The 25,249-nt window shown below is 45.2% G+C and overlaps 1 protein-coding gene across 5 annotated transcripts in view; it reads right to left on the reverse strand.

Moving 5' to 3' along the window:
• Positions 1 to 25,249, reverse strand: part of SPECC1 (sperm antigen with calponin homology and coiled-coil domains 1) — a 281,456-nt gene that overhangs the window by 79,659 nt on the left and 176,548 nt on the right. For 4 of the 5 annotated variants that reach the window (XM_044249204.1, XM_044249203.1, XM_044249205.1 and 1 more), the window contains 3 exons: positions 16,789 to 16,996; positions 12,740 to 12,813; positions 11,998 to 12,176 (listed from right to left, as the gene is read on the reverse strand). In XM_044249204.1, coding sequence (XP_044105139.1) covers positions 11,998 to 12,176; positions 12,740 to 12,813; positions 16,789 to 16,996 — 461 coding nt within the window. Of the gene's footprint in view, positions 1 to 6,298; positions 7,720 to 11,997; positions 12,177 to 12,739; positions 12,814 to 16,788; positions 16,997 to 25,249 lie in introns of those variants that run through there. The other variant, XM_044249207.1, reaches the window with a different exon arrangement.

Here is a 25,249-nt window from a genome sequence, read left to right on the forward strand (position 1 = left end):
AGAGGCAGGCGGGGCGGGGGAGTGGAGCAGGCTCCCCACTGAGCAGAGAGCCTGATGTGGGGCTCGATTCTGGGACCCTGGGATCATGACCTGAGCCGAAGGCAGAGGCTTAACCCACTGAGACACCCGGGCGCCCCTTGACATACATTAGTTCTAAAAAATGGGATGTACTTCTACTCTGCATATTGTAAATATATATATATATATATATATATACATACACACACACACATACACACACACACACACACGCATTATAATGTTACTTATTATACATATTTAGCTATATCGTCCAGGGTGGATATAACAGATTGGCTTCTCAGAAGCTATATTCCAACCCCCATTTGGCACACAGAGGTTGGAAAGGTGACCTCTCAGGACTCCCCTGTACCTAGAAGCTTAGATTTAGATTCTACCCCACACAATGACAAGGACAAGACCTGGATCAGATAGAGTCAGGGGCAGGAGGCGGGGCATAGAGCATTTCCTGTTGCTAATGGAAAGGGTAGCTTTCTAGCTGACATCCTGATGCTAAGGCTCCCTCCCCACCTCCTGTTGATAACCTAGCTCTGTGCTGTGGCTTTGGGAGCTGTTCTGGAAATTCAGCCTAGAGTCTGCTGCTCCAGCCCTCCCAACAACCCTGCAAGCTATTTAAGGCGCTTCTGCTTAGGTCAAGTAGACAGTGGTCCGCTCTGTGCAACAGAATCCCGACTCAGACATCATCTGTCCTCGGAGAGGAAACCCTAACAGTCCTTTAGCAAACCCTGCAGCACTGCGGGAGGTGAAGCTTCTAGTCTCACCCAAACATTCTCGGTAAGCTCTTCCTATGGATTCTAACTTTGACCAATCATCTGGTTCAGTCCTCTCATGCATGGCCTCCTCATCAGGGACATGTTAGCATGTCATTTAATCTCCCTGTGAAGGAGCCAAGGCAGGATCTCCCAGTCTTCTGATTTCTGCTCTTTTATTACAGCAAACTGCCACCAGCTGTTTTGCAAGAAGATGACTAATTTATGAGAATGGCTCAAAGTATTTTTGGCTGTGTGTTTTAATAAGGTCAGTGGAAGTTTAAAATATTTATTTACTATTTTTTTGGAATGAGTTCTCATAAGCTTTGGTGGCTGGATTTACTTGCCCTTAATTCTCGAAGCTTCCATTGCTCTGTGATCAACGTGAACAGAAAACATTTAAGTGAAGCAGAACTTAAAACATACTTTTGTCTCCGCAGCCCCTTCTTTGGAGTGAAAAAACAAACAAACAAACAAAAACCCAAGACACCGATGACTTCTTTGAAAGAAATGTCAGGAATTTCAGAAACTGGTAGGGGGCTGGGTTTGAAAAAGAATTTTTTTAATTGAATGAGTTGTTTTTTTTTTTGTATTCTCCCTGGTGTGTTATGTAATGTAAAATCAGGTGTGGAAGATGCAGAAAGAGAATGAAATCAGTTTTGGTACAAGCAGGAAAAACAAAGCAAAACAAAACATAACTAGTTTCCGGACCAGCCATTCCAATTAAAGTCAGGAACAAAGTGGGTTACCTTCACCCATTGAAAGGACTGTCTACCGAGGGCTTTCAGAAACCCAGGGCACCCTTCGAAGGGAGATCTTGTCTAAAAATTCATTTTTATCTCATTCCTTGAAAATTTAATGAAAAGGATTCTACACCCGCTCAAGCGTTTCTGTCAATTACCCAACTTTCTCTGTGATTCAATACATCAAATGAGAAACAAGAATCTTTGGATTCTGTTAAGAACCTAGCAAGGCGACAAGAGCCAATTCCCAGTCCTCCTGCCTTCAGATACTCAAAGACCATGTTTTCAACTGATAGGTCCACTTGGCCAGAACAGGAAGAGTCAGTATGAGAAAACCCTGCAAGCTGTTTCGGCAGATCAGAGAAGCTGTTGAAATAAACAACCTCCACATTATAACATGGATGCGCGCGTGAGTGTGTGTGCAAGCATGTGTGCATGTGCGGGGCGGGTAAGGGGATTCACAAAACAAAGCCTGGATTGAAGAACCATTGAGAGGAGCTATTGGTTTTATTTCGTACAGTACTTCCATCATAAATAGATTTGAAACTCCTTTACACCAGCCTGTCCTATGGTTGTCCGGGATCAACCAGAGTAACAACTCTGGCAAGAAATGCAGTATTCCATTTTCGCTGTTCTAAGGAAGAATAAGCCTCTGTATTCTACAAAGGATATTAAGAAATGTTAAGCATATAGCCAGGTGTACTGCAGCAAACTCATTAAATACAGGAAAAGCTTCAAGGTACCACTACTGGCAAAGGATTTGTCCTGTGCTAACTACTGCCTCCTAAAGACAGATGTTAGATTCGAAGGTCTATCTGGAAAACAAAAATCACACATACAGAAAGTCAAAGTGAGCCTTGAAAATCCCCTGAATCACCCAGAAGCACAGTTTACGTGGTTTTGAACGTACAACCATATACAAACCTACCATCCTTCATAAGTCTAGTGCATTCGGTTTCCCTAAAGCACTGAACAAGACCCTCTTTCTCCAGGGGCATCTCAGATGACACAGCTGCCCTGTGCTTAGGCATTGTGTTGAAAACACCAAAAGTAAGGCACGTTTCCATCTGCTCCCAGAATGTAAAACTGTAATAATGGATAATTTTCACACCAAAAAATATGTGTATAACTCCACTGTAAGTACCATGTGTCTTTAAAACAGTATCTAATTTAATTAAAAAAAATTCTATCTTTGTTATTATCCCTTATTTTAAGATTTTATTTATTTATTTATTTGGCAGACAGAAATCACAAGTAGGCAGAGAGGCAGGCAGAGAGAGAGAGAGAGGGGGAAGCAGGCTCCCTGCCGAGCAGAGAGCCCAATGCGGGGCTCGATATCAGGACCCTGAGATCATGACCTGAGCCGAAGGCAGAAGCATTAACCCACTGAGCCACCCAGGCGCCCCAATTACTCCTTATTTTAGATGAAAAACTTGACAAGGTCGCCTGGATTATAAACAGTGAATCTGGGTTGCAACTCTAGTTCTGTTTGCCCATGGCCTTTCTCAAATTGTCTGTAAGGCATGGGTGTCCTGGAAGGTGTACCAGGCATATCTAAAAAAATAACAATACTGATGGTATTTCTTCTTAAAAATGATTTAACATACGTTATAAAAAATACTATCAATATTTATTTCATTGTTCTTATTTTTATCCAATAATCTGCTCCTAGGAAGTAGCAGCCCATACCTGAGAATGACAGACCGTTGGACCCAAGGACCATGTCATACGCTCACAGCTGGTTTACCTCATCTATCTGTTGTTAAAATTTAAACATATATATGCACATGTGTCTGTAATTACCTCTTATTTAAAAAATGTTATCAAATCTCTCCAATTCACTGGTCTCTTTGTTTGGTCACAGAATGGTCTTCAAGTGGTGTTGGTTTTCCACACACCTACCTCACCATACAGGACACCTGGTGGTTGTGTCTATTTTGATCCAAGAATGTGTGAGCTCTTGTACATAACTCAAAGCAGTCAAAAGTTAACTACCTCTGGGGAATGCCACATTACACCCCTGCTACCTTCCCAACAGGCCGATCGGTATTAAGGAAGATTGGTCATGTCGATCATGTGTCTGCAAGGGCTCTTTCCTGAAAAACTGAGTAAAAGCCCAGCTCCGGACCCTTCCCAGGGATGGACAGACTTCTCTCCTAGGACTCCCCTCCACCCACCTCACTTTCAGACTCCAAGTCTAGCTACCTGAAATTCTGTTCCTTGTAGGTCCTGTCTCTGTACACTTGCTCATTCTATGCCCTTCCTGGAACACAATTTTTTTTTCCAAAATATTTTTTACTTTTATTCATGAAACGAACTTAAAAGAGTCTGTAGCTCTGGAGTGAGACAGAAATTAAAGTTAAGTCTTTTGTCTCTTGGGCATCCGTGTTTTTCAGAACTTCATTTTTGAATTTCAACATAAGCATACAGATGACATAAAAACAAACAAGGTTTGGAACACAAGCATCCAGGTAAAAGGACAGTGGCAAAGAGGGGCAAATTAGGAAGAGCCACAGTACATCCCTAAAATGGGCAATGACCAGGCAAAACGAGGCCGAAAATGCTGGCTCCCACATGCCAGTTTCACCAGGAAAGGACTTACAAATCAAAAAGGACACAGATCAATTTCACCCACTAGGAACCTATTCTTCCTCTGTATTCTATTTGAGCTTCTGTGCCTCTGATATGTAACATAAATTTACCTTAAAGAGCCTCCCTTCTGGTTTAAGATTATAGTAACAGTCAGCAGGATCTAAGCAAAACCTACAGACACATATACTGGGCAAACGTCAGGGCCTGATACTCTCACAAGTGAGAATAAGGGACGGACAATTATCTGCTCCCCTCCAAGACGTGCCCTGACCTACGAATATATTCCATAAATTCCATGATTTAAAATGAAGAGAATATTCGTACTCAAAGGATGTTTATATTTATGACAGGAAACAGAATTATATGCTTGATGGCATCTGCCTGCAGAATGCAAAAGAATTTAAGAACAGAGGAAAATATACAAAAGATGAGAGTTTGCAATGAATGGCTGAGTCTGAAAAGTGGTATTAGCAATCTAATAATCCCAATAAAATATTTTAAAGCAGAACAGGCTCAAGAGAAAAAGAAAGGAGGGCATACTGGGAAAGTCTCTTTGAATACGGAGGAAATAAATAACGTAAAGGTGGGATTTCGATTCACTGGGCACAGGATGGCTTTGACCATACATGGTGCTAGCCGTACATCCGGGAGAAGACCCGCACCTCATATCGGACTGAACAAAGAAAGGCAAATCAAACATCTGACAGAGAAACAGATAAAGACACAGATAGAGAAAAGGTGATCGCCTACTTCTGCAAGGGAGGGGAGGGAAAATCTTAAACAAAAAACACCCCAGACACAGTAAAGGAAAATATAAACAGACTGCGTCACAATATAAATTTTTCCACGAGAATGATGGTAAAACCATAAGACCCATAATGTACTGGGTAAGCACACATCGCTGATAAGATATGACTTACAAACGGAGAAGAGGAAAAAATCAGTCCACGAAAAAATAAGCAAAAGTGCTAAACGAGCAATTCTCAAAAGAGGAAAAGTAAATGATTAACATATAAAAATTTCCCTGGGAAAATGCAAATTCGAAGCAAAATTTTTGCTTATTCTATTCACAAAATTAAGCTAAGGCTATGTATAAACAGGTACTTTCATCAAAAAGTAAAATGTCACAAGTCTTAGATAAGTAACCTGGTAAATCTATCAAAATCAAAGCTGCATATCCTCCAAGGTAGTGATCCTACTTTTAGGAACCCACCCTATGAAAATAAAAACGATCTATAATGCTATGTGGGTAAGGACTGCTATTATGCCATTATTGGGGAAGAAAAAAAATCTAAAAAATACAACCTTGATGTTCACAAAATATGACAATATTTCAATATTCTAGGGCACATCCATCCTCTAGAATACCACACAGCTATTAAATTGAGTTAAATTTGGGGCACTTTGGGGGGCTCAGTTAGTAAGTGTCCGACTCTTGGTCTTGGGGCAGGGGTCTTGACCTCAGAGTCGTGAGTTCCGGCCCTGCATTGGGCTCCACACTGGACACAGAACCTACTTAAAAGAAAAGAAAATAATAAAAAAATGAATTAAATGAATTAAACTCGTAAATATCGACTTGGAAGGATGCCCATGATACACTGTTAATATAGTGTATAAATTTTATAAAAACACATAAAAATGAACCCTATGTATTTATATGAGTAGAGAGGGAGGAAAGAAAAAGACACACCATGAACACTGATTACCTTATAGAGAGTACTGGAGAGGGAAAAGATGAATATTTTTCACGGAACACCTCTGTTTTGTTACAAGGACACCTAAACATTCATAAGTAAGAAGAAACCCAATACATCAAATCAGCAAGTGACCTATTTATTTTTACAGTTCGACAAGATAAGCCAGGACCTCAAATTCCACACTAGATTGTTCGGGAAACACTGGCATTTGGCTTCAACAATTTATGCAAAATTAGTTATCTTTGCTCCTTGCTCTTTTGTTCCAAGACTGAAATCATTTTTAAAAATCACATTCATATTTAAAATCAGCCTCCTGTCTACAACTCGTATCAGAAGTCCATCTTGCTTCTGGCTCAGATTCTAGCTACAGGACACGGCTTTCGAGTTCTGAAACCACCTGCGCTAGAAACCCAAGGACAGATGGACATGAAGGCCCCGCACACACTTGGCCAGCAATGACAAATCAGGCAACAGACTCTTCTGAATAATAATGTATTTATTTAGCACTTCATGAATGCCTACGTATAAAAATATTTAACGGTACCCAGACTACAGGCAGATCGGGATACTCAATGAGAGTACAGCTGTGTATCTGAAGTGGAGGCGATTTTCCTTTTGTTTATGTTTGCAAACACCTGGTAAGTGAAATGTGGGATCATTCCAAGAAAATCTCAGTCTGTGGTAAAGAGCTCCCAGTAGGTGTACTGGACAGTGCCAGAGAGCGTCAAAGCCATTTTCACAGAAGAGGAACTGATCTCCTCTCTTTTACCACCAGACAAAATTTTTCTAGGGATTCTGGGCTCTCCAGCTGGACATGGCAAGCTGTCCTCCTGCGTTAAAGAGCCTTCCTGTTCCTCACGCCCTCCCACCAGACAGGAGCTCCTGTTGCATCCTGGGGACATGTAGCGAAGACCCGCCACCATCTGAAGGGCACGGTTGCTCCTGGAGTGAGAGCCGAGGGAGGCCAGGCCTCGTGGAGCCACTGAATTAGGTGCAGATCTCAACAAATAATGTACTTCCCAAGTTCAACATCCCACTCTGAACTCTGGACCACTCTGAATCATCCACTCCCGGATTCAAAGCCTTTCAGTTTCTGGGTTAAGTTTTATTCCTGAGGCGATGGTTGTAGTTGTTCCTTAATTTTTAGTCTGATTCCCAAGGGCACGGCCACCACGTAAACAAACCGGCTCGACTACATCCTTTTTGGTCAGCCAAACATCAGTTTGCGTTGAGCCCAGTGGAGATTCTGGAAATCCAACCCTGACTTAGTGGTGGCTTGTTTTGGATGAGGTAACGACGTCAGACCCCAGTTGGAAAGGGCTCGTTCGGGACTTGATAGAAGGGAAGCAGAACCCGCTAGCTTCTTCAGAACCAGACGGGACACAGACGGCTTCCTGGTTTGCGGTAAGTAGTGTTAATGCCAAGATTATCAGGTACCATGTTCAAGAGGAAACACAGAAATAAATTCCAAAAAGTAAGACACAGGCACGGGCCACATTCACCAGCGCGCTGCACACCCTAGCTGCGTACAAAAAAGTGAGTTTCACACCATGCTTGTACTTGGTCTTTTTCAAGAACTTCATCTATGCTCCAAACAAAAGACTGCCGAATCTTCTGAGAAAAAGAAAGAAGGGGGGAAAAAAGAGGGAAGGATCGTCTTTGATCGTGCAATGGGTTGATTCCAAAATGTAGAAAAAAAGGGAAAGAGACTTGATCGCCATGACTCTGTCGTGAAACAGTGGCTGTTACACGGCGACAATCTGGCTCTTTGTAAAGAGGTAATTTCTCTCCCACATTATTCCCCCCTTCATATAAAAATGGCTGTAGTTTCCCATCATGGCAAGGGCTGGGCTGTCTTTCTTCCAGCAAATGCTCTGCTAGCTGACAGAGACCATGGAGCTGTGGAAACAGAAATGGAGGGGGGAGAGGCTGGTAAAGGAGTTACTTGAGGCAACACGATCTCAGGCTACAAAAAGAAGAATTAACAGTGGCCACTGACCCATGGGGAAGACCTAATATCTAGAACAGGACCAGCATGTTTTAATTCCTACTCCTCCAAATTTTTTTGGGAAGTCAAAGGTCTTTAGACAGAGAACATGCCAAGGACTTCAAGACACCACTGCTGGGCTCCTCTCCCTAAACCTTCTCTGACAGACGACTGCACTGGGTAAGTGGAGACGGCCAGGGTGCACAAAACCAGGCTTCTCTGTGATTTTCGGAGCGGCTCGAGCTTCCCTCTGCTAACTTAGAGTCAAGGCCAAAAAAAAAAAAGGATTTCTTTCAGTATTGAGACATAGCAGTCCTAAAGGCCTAGGGGAAGCTCATGTCCACGCTTTTCAAAGCATGGGGAGCAGACACAGCTCACTGTGATTCCAGGCTCTGTGTCCAATGCCAGCGACGAGGATGCCAGCTATGAATACAGAAGGCGTCAAAGGGCTGTGCTGGGAGCCCAGAGGGCCAGCTTCCACATTGAGGGTGAAAGTGTCAAGGGCCCCTGAGGCTCGGGTTAGGAATTCCCAAGAGGACTGGTCCCCTTCCGGCAGGGCTAGGGATGTTGTATCAAAGCATCTGCAAGAAGAGAGCTGGAAGGGGTATCTCAGTGACCCCGAGAACCTACACCGTCAGGTCCCACACTCGGCATTTCAGTGACAGCTCCAGAACCCCCAGCCCGTGGCTGTGACACACGGCAGCGGTAAGGACACAGAGGGTGGCACAGGCAGGCGACCGACACTAGGGCAGGATACATTGTGCACACAGAGTTAGAGCCGATTTCAGAAGAGTCTGGCAGTGATGGGCCACCATGCTGCTTGCTTCAGAGGTGACCATGCAGGAACCAGTGGGACAAGCTAGACACATTCTGAATCTCAGTCCTTCTTAGAAGCTCCTACTGCTAATTATGTACCGATGTTTAGTGTTTATTTAACCATCTCTTTCTTTTAAGATGTTTCCCTTGGATGTTTATGCTGTTATAGAATGAACGGTAAAAATCGAGTTAAGTCACCCTAAAAATAACTGTCTTTAGTGTTTCAGAATGAGAGAGAAAATGCATATCAGTCTTCCCCTGTTACTTTCGAGAAACCTGTGTCATGCCCTGCAGGTCAACAATGTCCTTCGTGTGGCCCATCAAGGCACTGAGGGGAGCTGCGTGTGCGTGTTCTCTGTATCTGGAGGCGAGGCCCCAGCTCTCAACTGTCCTGGAAACTTTCCTGGAAAACGGCTTGATGTTTTAATTTCGGTGGAAGTTTGAATTATAAGGCTTGCTCTTAATGGCTCAAGAATGGAAGAAGCCAGAGTTGAAAAAATTATTCATTATCCTTTCATCCATTAATTTGTAAGTGTCCAGCAAAACAGATCACTTCCAGGTCCATGAAAGCTACACTGGCTTGTTCAAATTTCTGGAAGAGAAAGAGGAGGTTCATGGCCCAGCTAAAATGTGCAGATGCCACGGTGTCCGGGAGGTTCCAAGGACTGCACTGGGCAGACGGTACGGGGGCATGTGAGTTCTTGATGCCCCCATCAGAGAAAGGTCAGCTGAGCAATTAGTCGCAGGGAACAGAGGAGCTTCTGGGGGTCTTCAATCATGACCCATCCTATCTCCTCATTTGAGGGAGGGAGCAGCTAGGTCTGGGAAGGAATTCTTGCTAGTTCGTGGCAAAGACAGGACTAGAGCCTCGTCTCCCCATCTACTCTTCACATCGGTAATTCTCATTCCAAAACAAAAATCCTTTTGAAAATGTAATAGGATGAAGACTGCTAATGTGCTAATTTTTTTTTCTAGAATTTTTTAAAATCCTAGGTTAAATAATGTTCCACACTGTCTTAGCTGCTGAGTTCTTGGTAATAAAGGCTAATCTGTATACACGCCAAGCCCTGTCATTTGCCCACCTACAAGCCTGACTACATCCCCTCAAATGCCTGTATTTCCAAAGTGCGAACACAAATCGGCTAATCCCACGTTAGGATCAAGGTTCTTTTTCGAACGTTCTTACCTGCTCTTGGTTGTACTTGGAGGACCCCATCAGGGAATTTTCTGCAAGTTCTTTGGCTGTGGCTGAACCAAGAATGCCTTTTGAGTTCTCAGGACGCGACTATCAAAGTCAAATTGAGTTTCAGTCGAGAACCCATTCAGCCAGAATGGAAACTCTATGTCACTTCAGGGCCTTTGAGGGCATGAGCTGGTTGCAAGTCTTGCCCATAGGGCAGGTTCGGGAAGCAGCAAGTAACTTTCAGAGTCAATTCTTTTGAGGGGGCAGTCTGCGGAATCAGGGAGGAAACGGGGTCTGGCTGTTGTGTGATGCCTGTGGGGTTTCAATAGGAGGCTACGTGCTGGGCTGGTGTCAGCCCTACGATTTTGAAATATGTTGTGATAAAGGATTAACCTATTGGATTTGGGGAGGAGGTCTGCAAGTCACCAGAAAATCGCAAGAGAAATATACCATGTTTATAAGAAAAATAATAAAGGGACCCTATGTTTGAAGATGCGAATTATCTTATATGGACCCTAAATTGTCAAGGTTTGTGCAGATTTCCTACAGTATCAGAGTTCAAGTTGTATGATCTGGCCTGTATCTTTAGAGTCTAGGTAAGAAATGCAGCAGCTTGTACAATAACTGCATGAATTTGGAGCTTGTCTTTGACCATTTATCTTTACAATAACCTAGGCAGGAAGCGGTACAAGTTATGATCTGGTTCCTCTTCCAAAGACACACATCATAAAAGCAAGACAAGTAGACAAATTACACAGAAGCACAAAAGCAAACGAGGGGACCTCGTACTCACTTCAGCAGGGGGCCCTCTCAAGTCTAGTCTTTTGATTCTCCTTCCTCTTTAACTTAAAATTCACAGGCTTTGGTGGCCAGAGGGTGTAGGTGTGACAATAAAATAATGACCTTGATTCAAGAGTGAAATCATGGAGTCAGCTACACACATCTTATCTGAATCCTTCTCTACAGCCTATTTTAAGCATGGAGCCCAACATGGGGTTTGAACTCACAACCCTGAGATCAAGACCCTAGCTGAGATAGGAGTCCAACCCCTAAGTGACTAAGCCACCCAAACGCCCCTACAGCCCGTTTTATAGAAAACTCATAAACAAAGGAAGGAGGGACTTACTGCAGCAAGTTTGGTAAGAGAATCAAAACAGAATTCTGAGAAGAAATCTACTTTTTCTAATGTCATAAAACTCACAGCAATACATCAGACCCAAAGGCCCCAAATCTAGCCAAAGAACAACCCCCCTGATCCCAGAAAACTGGTAAAAAGAGCCAACTGTACAAATCAGCAGTCGGAACCTACCAAATCTGATTTTAAAATACTCTTTCATATCTGAAAGACATCTGAAAATTCAAAATAATTTGCTAATATCCAAGCATCTCAAGATCAGGGACAGTTATTCCTGACCGGGGAAAAGGGAACGCTGCATTTGTGAAGGCCTAAAGTACTGTTTATCATCTCGTCTGTGAACCCTTTACATTTCAAACCATAATAGGCATTGAGCTCACTTTAAAAATGCCTTCCTATGAAACATCGCTGTTAGGAAGAGCTTCCTGGGACAACATACCGTGTGGTTTCCCTCCCTCGGCACAGAAAAGGAAAGTCACGTGTTAGCCGGAGGTGTTGTCCATGCTCATCCTTCTTAATAAAGTGGGCTCTTTCAAGGCTTTAGAGGCAGCCATTGGCACTGCCAAGGGAGAAGTGTGATCCTGGGTCATGAGGAATGGGTCCTTCGGCTGGTACAAGTCCCCGGGGAAGAGGTCCAGCCTTGCCCGCGGTACGAGAGGGACCCACGGAAGGTGTTTCCATGCCCATGGCAAGCGTGTGGTCCCCTGCACTAAAAAACACTGAGATTTATGGAGTGTCCTAGACCCACTTCTATTCTTTATGCATAGGAGGCCACTTGGCTAGAACTTCTGTATGTATGTGAGTGAAGGTCTTTCTCACTGCCTCGGGCCAGAGGAGGACAGTGGCCCGGCCCTGCACGGACCGCTCCTGGTCATGTGGTGGTGGCAGCAGCGGTCAGGTGAGCTTTTTAGGAAAGAAAGAAAGATTCTGCACAGAGAGACACAGAAGCGCCACGTCTCTAGACGGTGAAGTCTCATGCACGGTGAGTGAGGCAGTGGCTAAGCGCGGAACGGGTGCCTGCCACACTCGCAGCCGTGGGCCTCTGTTGGGACCGACCTGCCGTGGTTCTGCATGTCCCCCAGCTCCTTCTGCAGCCTGGCGTTCTTCTCCTCTTCCTCCAGCAGCCTCCGCTTCACAGCGCGCAGCTCCTGCTGGGCCTCATACTTGATGTCATTGGCCACCACCACCGCCGTCTGGAGGTCTGCCTGGAAGCGCCGCCATTCCTCTGTCTCCTCCTGAAAATGCCAGAAGCCACGCCGGTGTCAGAGGCTATCTGGGGAGGACCGGCCAGGGGGCCCTTAGTGGCCACCGCTGCAGTGCCGTCCCACCACCGGGAAAAGGCCCAGCATGGGTGGGAAGGACACAGTCACGTTATTGGTGTTTATCCTGACACTGAAAGGCTGGCTGGATTTTGTCACCTGCTGACATGACCCTGTGGTTCCAGGGCCCACAGGAAGCTACTGAGAGAGCAGGCAAGAAGAGTTAGCAGGCTCTTTTTTTTTTTTTTTTTTTAAGATTTTTATTTATTTATTTGATAGACAGAGATCACAAGTAGGCAAAGAGGCAGGCAGAGAGAGAGGAAAGGAAGCAGGCACCCCGCTGAGCAGAGAGCCCAATGCGGGGCTCGATCCCAGGACCCTGGTATCAAGAACTGAGCCGAAGGCAGAGGTTTTAACCCACTGAACCACCCAGGCGCCCCAGCAGGGTCTTTTTCAAAGGGTCCCAAACCAAAGGCGCGGACACGCTTAGGGAAATGACAGGGAAGGCTCCCTTGTCCCCCGCTGTAGCCACATCTCACCTTTATCTGCTTAGTTAGGGTCTTGAGCTGCCTTTCCAGGTCTGACTTTTGCTCCTCCAGCTTCATCACGTTCCCTGGAAAGAAACAAGTCAGACAGGAGTTGTAAAAGGTGCAAGACTCTGGGGAGAAAGTCAGGGAGGGAGGAGCTCTGGATTTAAAACCCATCCCTTCTGCTAGAAATTCCATCCTCAAGACCCTGGAACCCGGCAGCTAGAAACTGGAGGTTCTCCCAACACAGAAAATGGGATGGTTTGGGCAAAAAGTGGTGTTGAGTCAGATCATGGTCTCAGACGGAACAAACAGGCAGCACTCCGGGAAGAGGTCAAAATAGCCTCTCTTACTTATTACACTCACTCCCGGCCTCCCTGGTGGTTGCACATTACAGATCTGAATGTCCTTTATCACTGTGCCATGGGCGGCTTTTGTATAACACAGAATGTGACTGGCGACTACTATGGTGACTTTCAGACCAGTTGCCAGAGTTGTGGTTTTTAATTGTAGTTAAACCACACAATCACCTGGGAAGCCTTTCCAAAGCACACATGTTCAAAGCCCCAGACCGTGACCCACAGAGCGGAATCACCCATGGGGAGAGAGGATCTGGGGTGTGTGTGTTTTAATGCCTCCAAAAGGGACCCGACACCTCTCCCTAATTAAGAACATTCTCAGTCCCCTTCTCTCTCTGACTCTCAGGCTTCCATGTCATTTCAATTGATTTTTTAAAAAGATTTTTAAAATTTATTTATTTCAGAGAGAGACAGTGAGAGAGAACATGAGCGAGGAGAAGGTCAGAGGGAGAAGCAGACTCCCCATGGAGCTGGGAGCCCGATATGGGACTCGATCCTGGGACTCCAGGATCATGACCTGAGCCGAACGCAGTCGTCCAACCAACTGAGCCACCCAGGCGCCCCAGTCTATGTTATTTTCTTTTTTTTTTTTTTTTTTGAAATACATCTGAAGAAACTTAACATTTATTTCCCAGATTTACAGATTCTGTAAAGTGAGTGTTTTATAAATCATATCAAATCCTTTCTCAGGTGAAAAATGTATAGAAGTAAAATTTCTTTTTTTTTCCAATTTATTTATTTTCAGAAAAACAGTATTCATTATTTTTTCACCACACCCAGTGCTCCATGCAAGCCGTGCCCTCTATAATACCCACCACCTGGTACCCCAACCTCCCACCCCCCCGCCACTTCAAACCTCTCAGATTGTTTTTCAGAGTCCATAGTCTCTCATGGTTCACCTCCCCTTCCAATTTACCCAAATTCCCTTCTCCTCTCTAATGCCCCTTGTCCTCCATGCTATTGGTTATGCTCCACAAATAAGTGAAACCATATGATAATTGACTCTCTCTGCTTGACTTATTTAACTCAGCATAATCTCTTCCAGTCCCGTCCATGTTGCTACAAAAGTTGGGTATTCATCCTTTCTTATGGAGGCATAATACTCCATAGTGTATATGGACCACATCTTCCTTATCCATTCATCCGTTGAAGGGCATCTTGGTTCTTTCCATAGTTTGGCGACCGTGGCCATTGCTGCTATAAACATTGGGGTACAGATGGCCCTTCTTTTCACGACATCTGTGTCTTTGGGGTAAATACCCAGGAGTGCAATTGCAGGGTCATAGGGAAGCTCTATTTTTAATTTCTTGAGGAATCTCCACACTGTTCTCCAAAGAGGCTGCACCAACCTGCATTCCCACCAACAGTGTAAGAGGGTTCCCCTTTCTCCACATCCTCTCCAACACATGTTGTTTCCTGTTTTGTTAATTTTGGCCATTCTAACTGGTGTAAGGTGATATCTCAATGTGGTTTTAATTTGAATCTCCCTGAGGGCTAATGATGATGAACATTTTTTCATGTGTCTGATAGCCATTTGTATGTCTTGATTGGAGAAGTGTCTGTTCATATGTTATTTTCAATCTTGGACATGTTAGGATACAATCATAGGGAATGGTGTGACATCTGCTCTGGACATTAATTCTAAGCTGGTTTTCTTGGTGGGTTGTGCTTGACCTTTAAAGCTTTGGGGACAACACAGTCACATTCTTATGAGCAATACATGACAGAAACAAAGCAAAACTGGACTTCTCTTCTTTGGCTTTATACGCTCTTCAAGTATGGTGCTGTTTGGAAATACACACTGTCAACAGCGGTGGGTTCTGGTTATCTTTGCAAGCGTCATTCCTGAGAACTGTCTAAATGATGCTGACCCTGAGTGCTGACTGCTTTTCTGCTGTATATCACATCCAGTGAAGGATGGAACTCTGGCACCAACCAAGCTAAACAAGGTGCTGAACATACTGTCAACTCTCATTGTTTACGGCCGTTACATAAAGTTGCCATGCATGCCAAATTTGCAAATACCGAACTTTGCTCCTATGGGGAAATACAGGGTTCGGTTCCTGCAAGCCCCTGATCAAAGGAGACACTACTTGTGTTAGGTAGGCTCCTTTGCCAGTGTCCTTGGAAAAAAAAAAATAAATAAATAAAAGCCCGTCCCATCAGTGCTGGAAACCTGCTTACCCCTTTCCTGCATAACACTCAGTAGATATTTTAAAAATTCTTCTGCAGCTTCCTCATTGACAGAATCTGCCTTACCTGCAAGTTTTTACCTTTTCTCATGCTGTGAGGTGTTCCAAGAGCCTCGAGAGCAAGCCAGCACTGGCTCAGAAGGGTCTAACACTTTCCTGACTTTGGGAAACATGACTGTCAGTTTCTTGGCTTTTGGTTTCACAACAATGTAGTCTGGTACTTTTGTTTTTTTTAACTAGACCTCATCTCGTGAATCCGCAAATACAGCTGCTATTTCCATCTTCTCCATAGCTTTGTCACGTGTCACAGATTTTACTTCAGCCTTTTCCAGAGCAGTGAATTTCATCTTCCTTTCTCCGGAAGTTTTTGTTAACATTGAAGTCACAGCCAACAGCACTAAAACTCATGCTTCAACAAATGTCATTTAACACTTGTTTTCTCCATAAGGCACATCCCGGCTTTCCTGCCATAGGGACCTCAGACGTTATTTCAGGACTACATCTGGGGGCCATACTAAACAGTGAAATCGCCAAAAAAAGGGGCACAAAAATATAAAAAACATGACCTTAAATAACCATGAGAAAAATACTTGTTTGCAGTATGAGAGCTGAAATAAGAAGGCAAAGGGTTCCCTTGTTCAAGGGAACCTGCACTTTGGGAAACTAAAATTTTTTGCTGCTCTCTCCGTGCACGTCCGCGAATGACGTTAAAAGTGCCCTGAATGTTGATCCTGGGGTTTCAAATACATTCAGGCTAGCAGGTGAGTTCCCAGATACAAATTCCACAAATAATGAGGATGGGTTATACAAGCCGGGAAGCTTCTCAGGCAACCAACTATGCTATTTTTAGCAACGGTGAGTGCCACCAAAAGCTCTGTGCATTAATTCTTTCGTGACAAAAGTAAAACACATTAGATGTGATAATTTGATAAAGCTTATTTGGACAAAGCAGACAATGTTTAACTAATCCCTTTTAATGTCTTTCCCTACTCAAAGCGAACAATGAGTCCATAAAGAAACCAAATATTGGAGCCTCTTCAATAATGAGGCGGACGATCGCTAGAAGTTACCTGATATCCTGGCTTCAATGGGACCCATGCTAGAATGGTTTTCTCTCTGAGCCCAAGAGCACACACTGCTCAAATCCACCTGACTGTCACCCATCTTCCTGCCCGTCAGATCTGAAAGACAATGCTTTGTCAATACCCAACGCACGTGGGCAGTGGTGGTGCTCACGCACAGCAGACTTGACACTCCAAAACGTGTTTGCTCTTTTTCACAATCACCTTGTGCTGCTGACTCACGTTCCACAATCTTTCCTTCCCCACCGCCCACTCTTCCAGTCAATGAGATTAATTACTCTGCCTTCCCGGACCACCGTTCTTCCCACGAGACTGCCAAACAAGCGGAAGGAGGACTTTTCACCAGCATTCTTACAGACCCTCCCAGGCATTCGGTTCGCATCAGCTCAGTCCTGATGCATGTCTGGCCGGGGCTCGAGTTCACTTACTTTCCAGCTCGCTGATGAGCTGGTTGTTATGTAACTTGACAGCCCGATGCTGTTCCACCTGATCTTCCAATTCAAATATGGTCTCCTTCATGTCTTTAATCTCTGCATCACTCTCCGATGCTTTCTCTTGCAGTTTCAGGCTGGTTCGGCTCAGTTGTTCTGCCTGATGGTCACATATCTCCTTCAAGTAAGAATAATCCTTTTCCACCTAGAATGAAAGGGAAGGTTGCCTGGTCAGTTTAACAGGAAAGAGCTCCTTATCCATCAGAGTCAGGCTCATCCGAGCAACGCCAAAGGAAGCTCTTGACATGTGCTATATCTGGAATCATTTCTATATTCTTAGCCTCAGGAACAGCCAAGGCTATAAATATAAAGAGAAGAGCGATGTCTGCAAACGGCCAAATACGGTGGGTTCTGTGTCCCTCCCCACAGACAGGTGCCCTTCTGTTCTACAGCTGAGTGCAACAGCGCCTCCCTGGGAGGCTCTGATATTGCACCCCAGAGGGAGGCTGCCCTCCTCACATCCTCTATGGAGCAGCGCCCTCTGCTGGGGATCCAGGAACAATGCCCCTGAGACTCCATCCACTGCCTGCAAACGCCAAATCTTTTCAGCCATTAAGCACTAGCGGTTATACTGTTTCTTTAGAGAAATGAGACATTAATGTGATGGAGAGCACCAGCTGAAGGCACAGAACAGAAACATGAGCATGCACCAGACACAGAAGTGGCACAGGACAAGCACTCATTTCACCTTTTCAATTCTGAATCATTAAACATTTTATTATATATTTTTTAAATGATTTATTTACTTGTCAGAGAGAGAGAGAAAGAGAGCAAGAGAGTGCACAAGCAGGGGGGAACAGCAGGCAGATGGAGAAGCAGGCTCCCCGCTGAGAGACTCGATCCGATCCCCCAACCCTGAGACCATGACCTGAGCCGAAGGCAGACGTTTAATTGACTTAAGCCACCCAGGCTTCCCTCATTAAACATTTTGAATACACAGAAAAGCACCCAGAGTGACAAGATAACCATGTGCCCAAATGGACTTCACAGTACTTAAATTTTGCCACATTTGCTATTTTTACTTTAACAGGATTTAGAAAAGTCCCCACATTCTCTCCCACCCCAGAGAATAATTTGCATTACCCCGAAAGTGGTGTGTGGTTGTTGCTTGAATGGTTTTTCACTTTTACTGAGTATGAATGTGCCCGTGATAATACACAGATAGCACTGTTTTGTTTAAAAATGTTTTATTTTTTTTTTACTTTTAAGGAATCTAATCTCTGCACCCAACGTGGAGCTAGAACTCACAACCCTGAGATTAAGAGTCACACTCTCCACTGACTGAGCCAGTTAAGTGCACTGTTTGAAAATTTTTATACAAATCATATTATTCTATAATTATGCTTCTGCAATGTACTATTACACTGTATTATAGTATATGGTAATAAGCTTTCATCCAGTACCATACTATACTTCTTATGCTTTTATAAAACTTGTTTTTAACTGTGTTTTTAATTTATTTATTTTATTTATTTGACCGAGAGATCGCAAGCAGGCAGAGAGGCAGACAGAGAGGAGGATGCAGGCTCCCCGCTGAGCAGAGAGCCCGATGTGGGGCTCGATCCCAGGACCCTGAGATCATGACCTGAGCTGAAGGCAGCGGCTTAACCCACTGAGCCACCCAGGCGCCCCTTTGACCGTGTTTTTGAGATGTATCCACACTGGTCTCCACAACGTTCAGTCACTACTTTCAATGTTTCATAGCATTCTGCTGTCGGAGTATACCAATTATTTTAGTATGAGCTCTGCCCCTTTTCGTAAGATTATTTATTTATTTATTTAACAGACAGAGATCACAAGTAGGCAGAGGCAGGCAGAGAGAGAGGAAGGGAAGCAGGCTCCCTGCTGAGCAGAGAGCCTGATGTGGGGCTCGATCCCAGGACCCTGGGATCAAGACCTGAGCAGAAGGCAGAGGCTATAACCCCCTGAGCCACCCATGCGCCCCGCCCCTTTTCTACAGGTCCTTAATTAATCTTACCAAATAGTTATCTATTTACCAATTAATATAAGCCTGGTACCTAACGATGACTTCCTAGATTTGGGGGGGCACCTCTGTATACATGGGGTCCAAGTGAACATCCAATGAATGGATAAACACATTAGACAGCAGGATTGCACTGTTTTTCAGCTGGGATGCTGTGATCAGAAATTAACAAAGAAGGTAGGAAAGGAAGGAGGGAGGGAATAAGGAGAGAATAGGCATGGGAAAGAACCAGAGCTTAAGGGTGCGCACTGTTTTGTGCAACTGGTATTTCAATCACAAACGTGTGTAGCTCGGTACTGCGCTGGAAAATGCGTCACTGTAGCTGCTATGGGCCATGGAGGGGGCCAGGCATTGTAGACATGAGAAGGCTGACGTTCGACAGCATCTGAAAAGCAGCCAAGGAAGGCGGCTTGTGAGCCCTGCCTCCCGAGTCAGACCACGGCTTTTTGCAGAGCTGAAGCCTGGGGCTGGGGATCGCTCACCTGGCGTCTAGAAACACACATATTACTCTGGTGGGACTACTGTGGGTCAGGAGTGAAACTGGAGGGTGTAACCAGGGAACCAGAAGGTTGAGCACCCTGAGGGGGGTCTCCGCATGCAGCTGAGGCTGCTGGCCTCCCACAGCCCCGACCCAGCTCTGCCTCCTACGTGTTGGCTGGCCAGGATCACAAGCAACAAACGATATGCAGAGTGCTGGGGGGACGCCCCTGGGCTGTGCATTGTGCACGGCTGGGGCCAGGGAACTCTTAAGTCAGCATACTGATGTGTGTTTCAAATCATACACATCATTCTTCCTTCTTAATTTGGGAATCATCCTCTCAAGTTTAGCAATATTTTCCAGAAAGTTCTTTTATGAAAAGCAACAACAGCAACAGCAACAACAGAAACCCTTAAGTAACTTCACAGTTTCTGCCTGCAGGAGCTTGGTGGGTAGTAGAAGGCAGGTATTTTTATATTCATTTTACAGATTTTTAAAAAAGATTTTACTTAATTGACAGAAAGAGAGATCACAAGCAGGCAGAGAGGCAGGCGGAGAGAGAGAAAGGGAAGCAGGCTCCCTGCTGAGCAGAGAGCCCGAAACGGGGCTTGATCCCAGGACCTTGAGATCATGACCTGAGCCCAAGGCAGAGGCTTTATCCCACTGAGCCACCCAGGCGCCCCAATTCATTTTACAGATTGACAAATTGAGGGAGGGAGAAGTTAAGCCACTTAAAAGAACAGTCTAGTGTAGGGGCGCCTGGGTGACTCAGTGGGTTAAAGCCTCTGCCTTCAGCTCAGGTCATGATCTCAGGGTCCTGAATCGAGCCCCGCATCCGGCTCTCTGCTTGGCAGGGAGCCTGCTTCCCCGATCTCTCTGCCTGCTTCTCTGCCTACTTGAGATCTCTGTCTGTCAAATAAATAAATAAAATCTTTAAAAAAAAAAAAAAAAAAGAACAGTCCAGTTTACCAGGCAGCTAGGGCTAGCACCGTGTACCTCCATGACCCTTTCAGGCTCTGGGTTGCCGTCCACATGACTGGCCTTCCCACCGGCCAGTTTTTCGTTCAACGACTGTTCTATCCAACAACCAGCAAGGTGATTTCCAACGTCTCCTTTTCATTAAAGAAATCACTTTCACACATTGCAAGGAAGACCTCTCCTCTCCAAAAATCAACTTGCTCTAGAAACAGGGCGTGCCCAATGACATTACAGACAGACTCAAATGAATTTCTCTGCAGAGCCCCAGTCCTTCCTGGAGAAGAGGTGCTTAGAACCAGCCCCAGAGATAGATGGCAGCAGAGACCACTTGGGACTCCCCCTACAGGGCTGAGTCTGGTCTCCGGCCTTCCAGAGTGGGGGACGCAAGGACCAGTAGGGTGGCTCAGAGGCAGAGGGGGGGAGAACCTTTCCCCTGCCCTGCCAGGCTCTGAAACCAAGGAAAAGGTATTGTCGAGGGTCCGCACTCCCAGCCTCTGGAAGCTACTGGCGTCACTTCCAGGGTCGGGCCAACCTTTCTGGCCTGAGAACTAGATGTTCTCTTCCGGTCACACTCCTGCTGTCCCCACCCCACCAGCTCCCCCGGTGACCTCCTACTCTCCTCAAGATTCAGGTTGTAAATCAAACGAAAGGACATGTCCTGATGACTCAGGTTTTCACTGTGAATTTTTCTAGTGTGTTCACAGCAAGTAAAATTCTCCTCATTCACTGAGCCTTGAGAGGTGGTTTTTTTTTTTTTTTTTAAAGATTTTATTTATTTATTTGAGAGAGAGAGACAGTGAGAGAGAGCATGAGCGAGGAGAAGGTCAGAGAGCGAAGCAGACTCCCCATAGAGCTGGGAGCCTGATGTGGGACTCGATCCCGGGACTCCAGGATCACGCCCTGAGCCGAAGGCAGTCGTCCAACCAACTGAGCCACCCAGGCGTCCCGAGGTGGTTTTCTTCTGAGCAAAAGGCTTTGGCCTTAAGACCAGAATGTGTCGGGGTCCTTAGGTCTGCCTCCAGAATTTTTCTATCTCTTCTTCATTGCTGTGTAAAGTAGGAAGCAGCACAAATCAGTGAAGAGGAGTTAGGAGCTCTGGGGTTAGACCCAGCTTTGAACCTTGGCCTTCCTCATCAATTAGCTAGTCACCTAGCCATTCTCTGCCTCAGTTTCTTCAGATGCAAAAAATTAGATGATGACAGTACCTCTAGCACAAAATTCTGATGATTAAATGATCTAGAGGGCCAACAAGCGCCTAACACAGAAAAAGCAGTAAAGTATTAGTTACTAAAATACCATAAATTTTACTTTTTAACATATTAATAGAATTACAGCAGCCTCTCCCCTAATTCAGTTACTAGTGTCTCTTTCATTCACTTATTCAATGAGTGCTTCCCGGATACCTAATATATGGAAGAAATCACAATGTTAAAATTACACAGCTGATCCTTGAACATGGGGAGGGGGGCGATTAGGGCCACCAACCTCCCCCCGCCGCAGTCATAACTTTATGACTTTACTAACCTGTAACTTTTTAACTCCACTGGAACTTAACTACTAATAGCCTTCTATTGACTGGGAAGCCTCACGAGTAACATAAATAGTGGGGTTGAAGTATATTTTGTATGTGATATGCATTATGAACTGTATCCTTACAATAAAGGAAATCAAAGAAAATGTTATTTAGAAAATCGTAAGGAAGAGAAAATTCATTTACAGTACTGTATTCGCTGGAAAAAAACCCACATATAAAAGGACCCGGGCTGGTCAAGGGTCGGTTGCGTCTAATACGAAAGTGAATAAACCTGCACTGACTGTTTGAGTGGTTTCACCAGGAGTAAGAATTGTTGAGTCTGTAAGAATTTGTTGTTTGTTTTTATATCTAACTTGGTTCCTCCAAAACTCCTTTTGCTTATTAATTCCTGGCCCTGTTCTGAGTATATACTATTGCTGACGGAGAGCCATGTTTCATTCATGCTGGCCAAAACCCGAACTATTTTTTTTTCTTTCTTCTCTTTTTTTTTTTGCAGTGCTGCTCTGCCAAGGGAGAGGAGAACATGCTAATTTAGTTTACACTTTTGTTATGGAAAAAGAAAAATGGCTATAAAACACTCAGAGAAGAGGGTAAAAATCTATATTTCACTTTGGGAACTTTCTAGACTTTTCAGAGGAGTGCTCACACCCAGGAGAGACAAAGGCTGGGGCTTTGCAGAGGAGTCCTAAGGTCAGCTGAAGGGAAGAATGGTGTTCAGGCCTAAGTCAGGGAAGATATTATTGTGTCTAAAGGGACAAATGGGCCCCTCAGAAGGGAAGGGGGAGTCAGCTCAGGAAATCCAGAAAAGGGGGGACCACACGGAGCAGGAGCACAGATCCTGTGGGTCAGGGTCTACTGGCAAGACCACTCTTACTCAAACATGGGATGTCTCCTGGCCAAACCCTCAGGTTCAGCTCCCACCCCCCTGCAAAAGGTTGCAAGAACAGAGACCTAGTGGTAGTAGAGCGGGGGGAGGTTGGGGAGCAGAGGGAGCCGCCAGTCATCACAACATGTGACTGCTCTGTGTCCTGGGCCACATGACTGTCCTGTCTGACCTACTAAAGGATGAAAGGGCATTCTGGCTCTACAGAGGACACTTCCCAAGCTCCAGCTCCTGGTGCACAGCAGGCTTCAAGCTCTGCGCTACCAGACTGGGGCCTGAGGCCCAGTCCCTGAGCAACAGCTCACTTTGAAGGCTTCCCCTGCAGAACTTGCAGGCCTTTCCCCAAGCTGTCTGGATAAGTGTCTCCTCTCGACTTCCTCGGGAGAGCTGGAAAGCAGGCTCTGTCACACAAATTCTTTTCCTTTTCTTTTTTTTTCAAGATTTTATTTATTTGACAGAGAGAGATCACAAGCAGGCAGAGAGGCAGACAGAGAGAGAGAGAGGAGGAAGCAGGCTCTCCTCGGAGCAGAGAGCCCAATGCGAGGCTTGATCCCAGGACCCTGGGATCATGACCTGAGCCGAAGGTAGAGGCTTTAACCCACTGAGCCACCCAGGTGCCCCATCTTTTTTTTTTTTTTTTTTTTTTTGAGAGACAGAGAGAGAGATCGATCGATCACGGGTGGGAGGGGAGGGGCAGAGGGCGAGGGAGAGAATCTTAAGCAGGTTCCATGCCCCCACTTAGAGCCTTAGATCATGACCTGAGCCGAAACCAAGAGTCAGACACTTAACCCACGGAGTCACCCAGGCGTCACCCAGGCGTCCCCACACAAGTTTCTTACTGCCTTCTTCCCAGCACGAAGTCACCGGACTCTGGTCTGCCCAGAGAACTGATAACTATTGTCAGCCAAAGGCAATAGAGAGAATGGGGAAACTGAGCTGAGGACCACCGCAATGTCCATGTCTTTAGCCTGAATAGTTCAACCTTAACCAACTCTCCCAAGAGTACCCAGTGTGTGACACACGAAGGGGAAGAGGTCCGTACATTCTCCTGATCTCCACCTCTACAGATTTTCCAATACTTCTGACATCCTCCAAGATGATGATACGGTGATACCAGCTGATCTGCCGTGGGGACAATGACCACACAGAGCTGAGGGCATATCCTTGCCACATCTTTCTCTCAAATTCTGGTTTTGCCACTTGTGGCCAATGGCCCCCCCTAATGAGTTAGGGCTGGTGACCAATACTGGTCACACAGGGATTACTGTACCCCTAGTTTTCCCCGACCGTTCACACCAAGTGTTACTTCATAATCTCGTTTTTCCTCTGGAGAGACACCTGAGTTTCTATAGTAAGAACTAAATCTCGGTGCGCTTGGGTGGCTCAGTCAGTTAAGCAGCTGCTTTTGGCTCAGGTCATGATGTCGGGGTCCTAGGATCCAGCCCCGCATCAGGCTCCCTGCTCAGCGGGGAACCTGCTTCTCCCTCTCCCTCTGCCTGCTGCTCTGCCTACTTGTACTCTGTATCTGTGTCAAATAAGTAAAACCTTAAAAAAAAAAAAAAAGAACTAAATCTCTAAGGACACCACCTATAAGCTTTTGACCTTGGGGGCAGGGTGGGGTGGGGGTGGGGTCAGTATTTTCTTTTAGAACTTCTGGGTTTCAAGCCTTATAAAAATATTCTAACTTGAAATCAAGATCCTGAACAACTGAAAATCTCAACGTCAGAAAAACAGACACCTGGACTGCATTATTGTCCAGAAAACCAGGGACCCCAAGCTGTATCACTTCTCAGCCTTTTGGCTAAGATCAAGTGTAGGAATCCCATGCTATGACACTCTGCTTGCCTCGGGCCGGGGCAGCCATGTGCGTGGCTTATAGGATGCTGAGCCACCCAGACTCTGTGGAAAGGAAACCCCTCCTCAAAGTCATACAGAGGCATGGTTTATAATCACACAGTAAGCAGCCAGCAGAATGTTCCTGTTGGGTATCAGAGAAGCTGAAAAGAATGGAGATAAGAGCAGAAGACAAAGAAAGGAGAATAATAAAAAACCTTTGAAATCATCACAATGATTGTAGATGTCCTACCAATTTTCCATTTACCGTGTGAGGAACAGATCCACCCTGTACACCCCACCCCCCAAAAAGTACATTTTAATCGGGACGCTTGGGTGGTTCTGTGGGTTTAAGCCTCTGCCTTCAGCTCAGGTCATGATCTCGGGATCCTGGGATAGAGCCCTGCATTGGGCTCCCTGCTCAGCGGGGAGCCTGCTTCCCCCTCTCTCTCTGCCTGCCTCTCTGCCTACTTGTGATCTCTATCAAGTAAATAAATAAATAAATCTTTAAAAAAAAATCTTTTAAGGCTTTTCAGAGGCTCTTCTCACAGCATCTGAATCAATTACGTAACTTAGCCAAACTGGAAACTTACATGGACTTACTACCACTATCAGATCATAGAATGGTTTGATATTGCTTTTCCTCTCTAGAAACAGGTAATCTCATTTTCTCATAATATTCACCTTCTGCTGAGAATTAAAGCGGAT

Source organism: Neovison vison, chromosome 5, assembly GCF_020171115.1.
Source record: "Neovison vison isolate M4711 chromosome 5, ASM_NN_V1, whole genome shotgun sequence".
NCBI lineage: Eukaryota > Metazoa > Chordata > Mammalia > Carnivora > Mustelidae > Neogale > Neogale vison.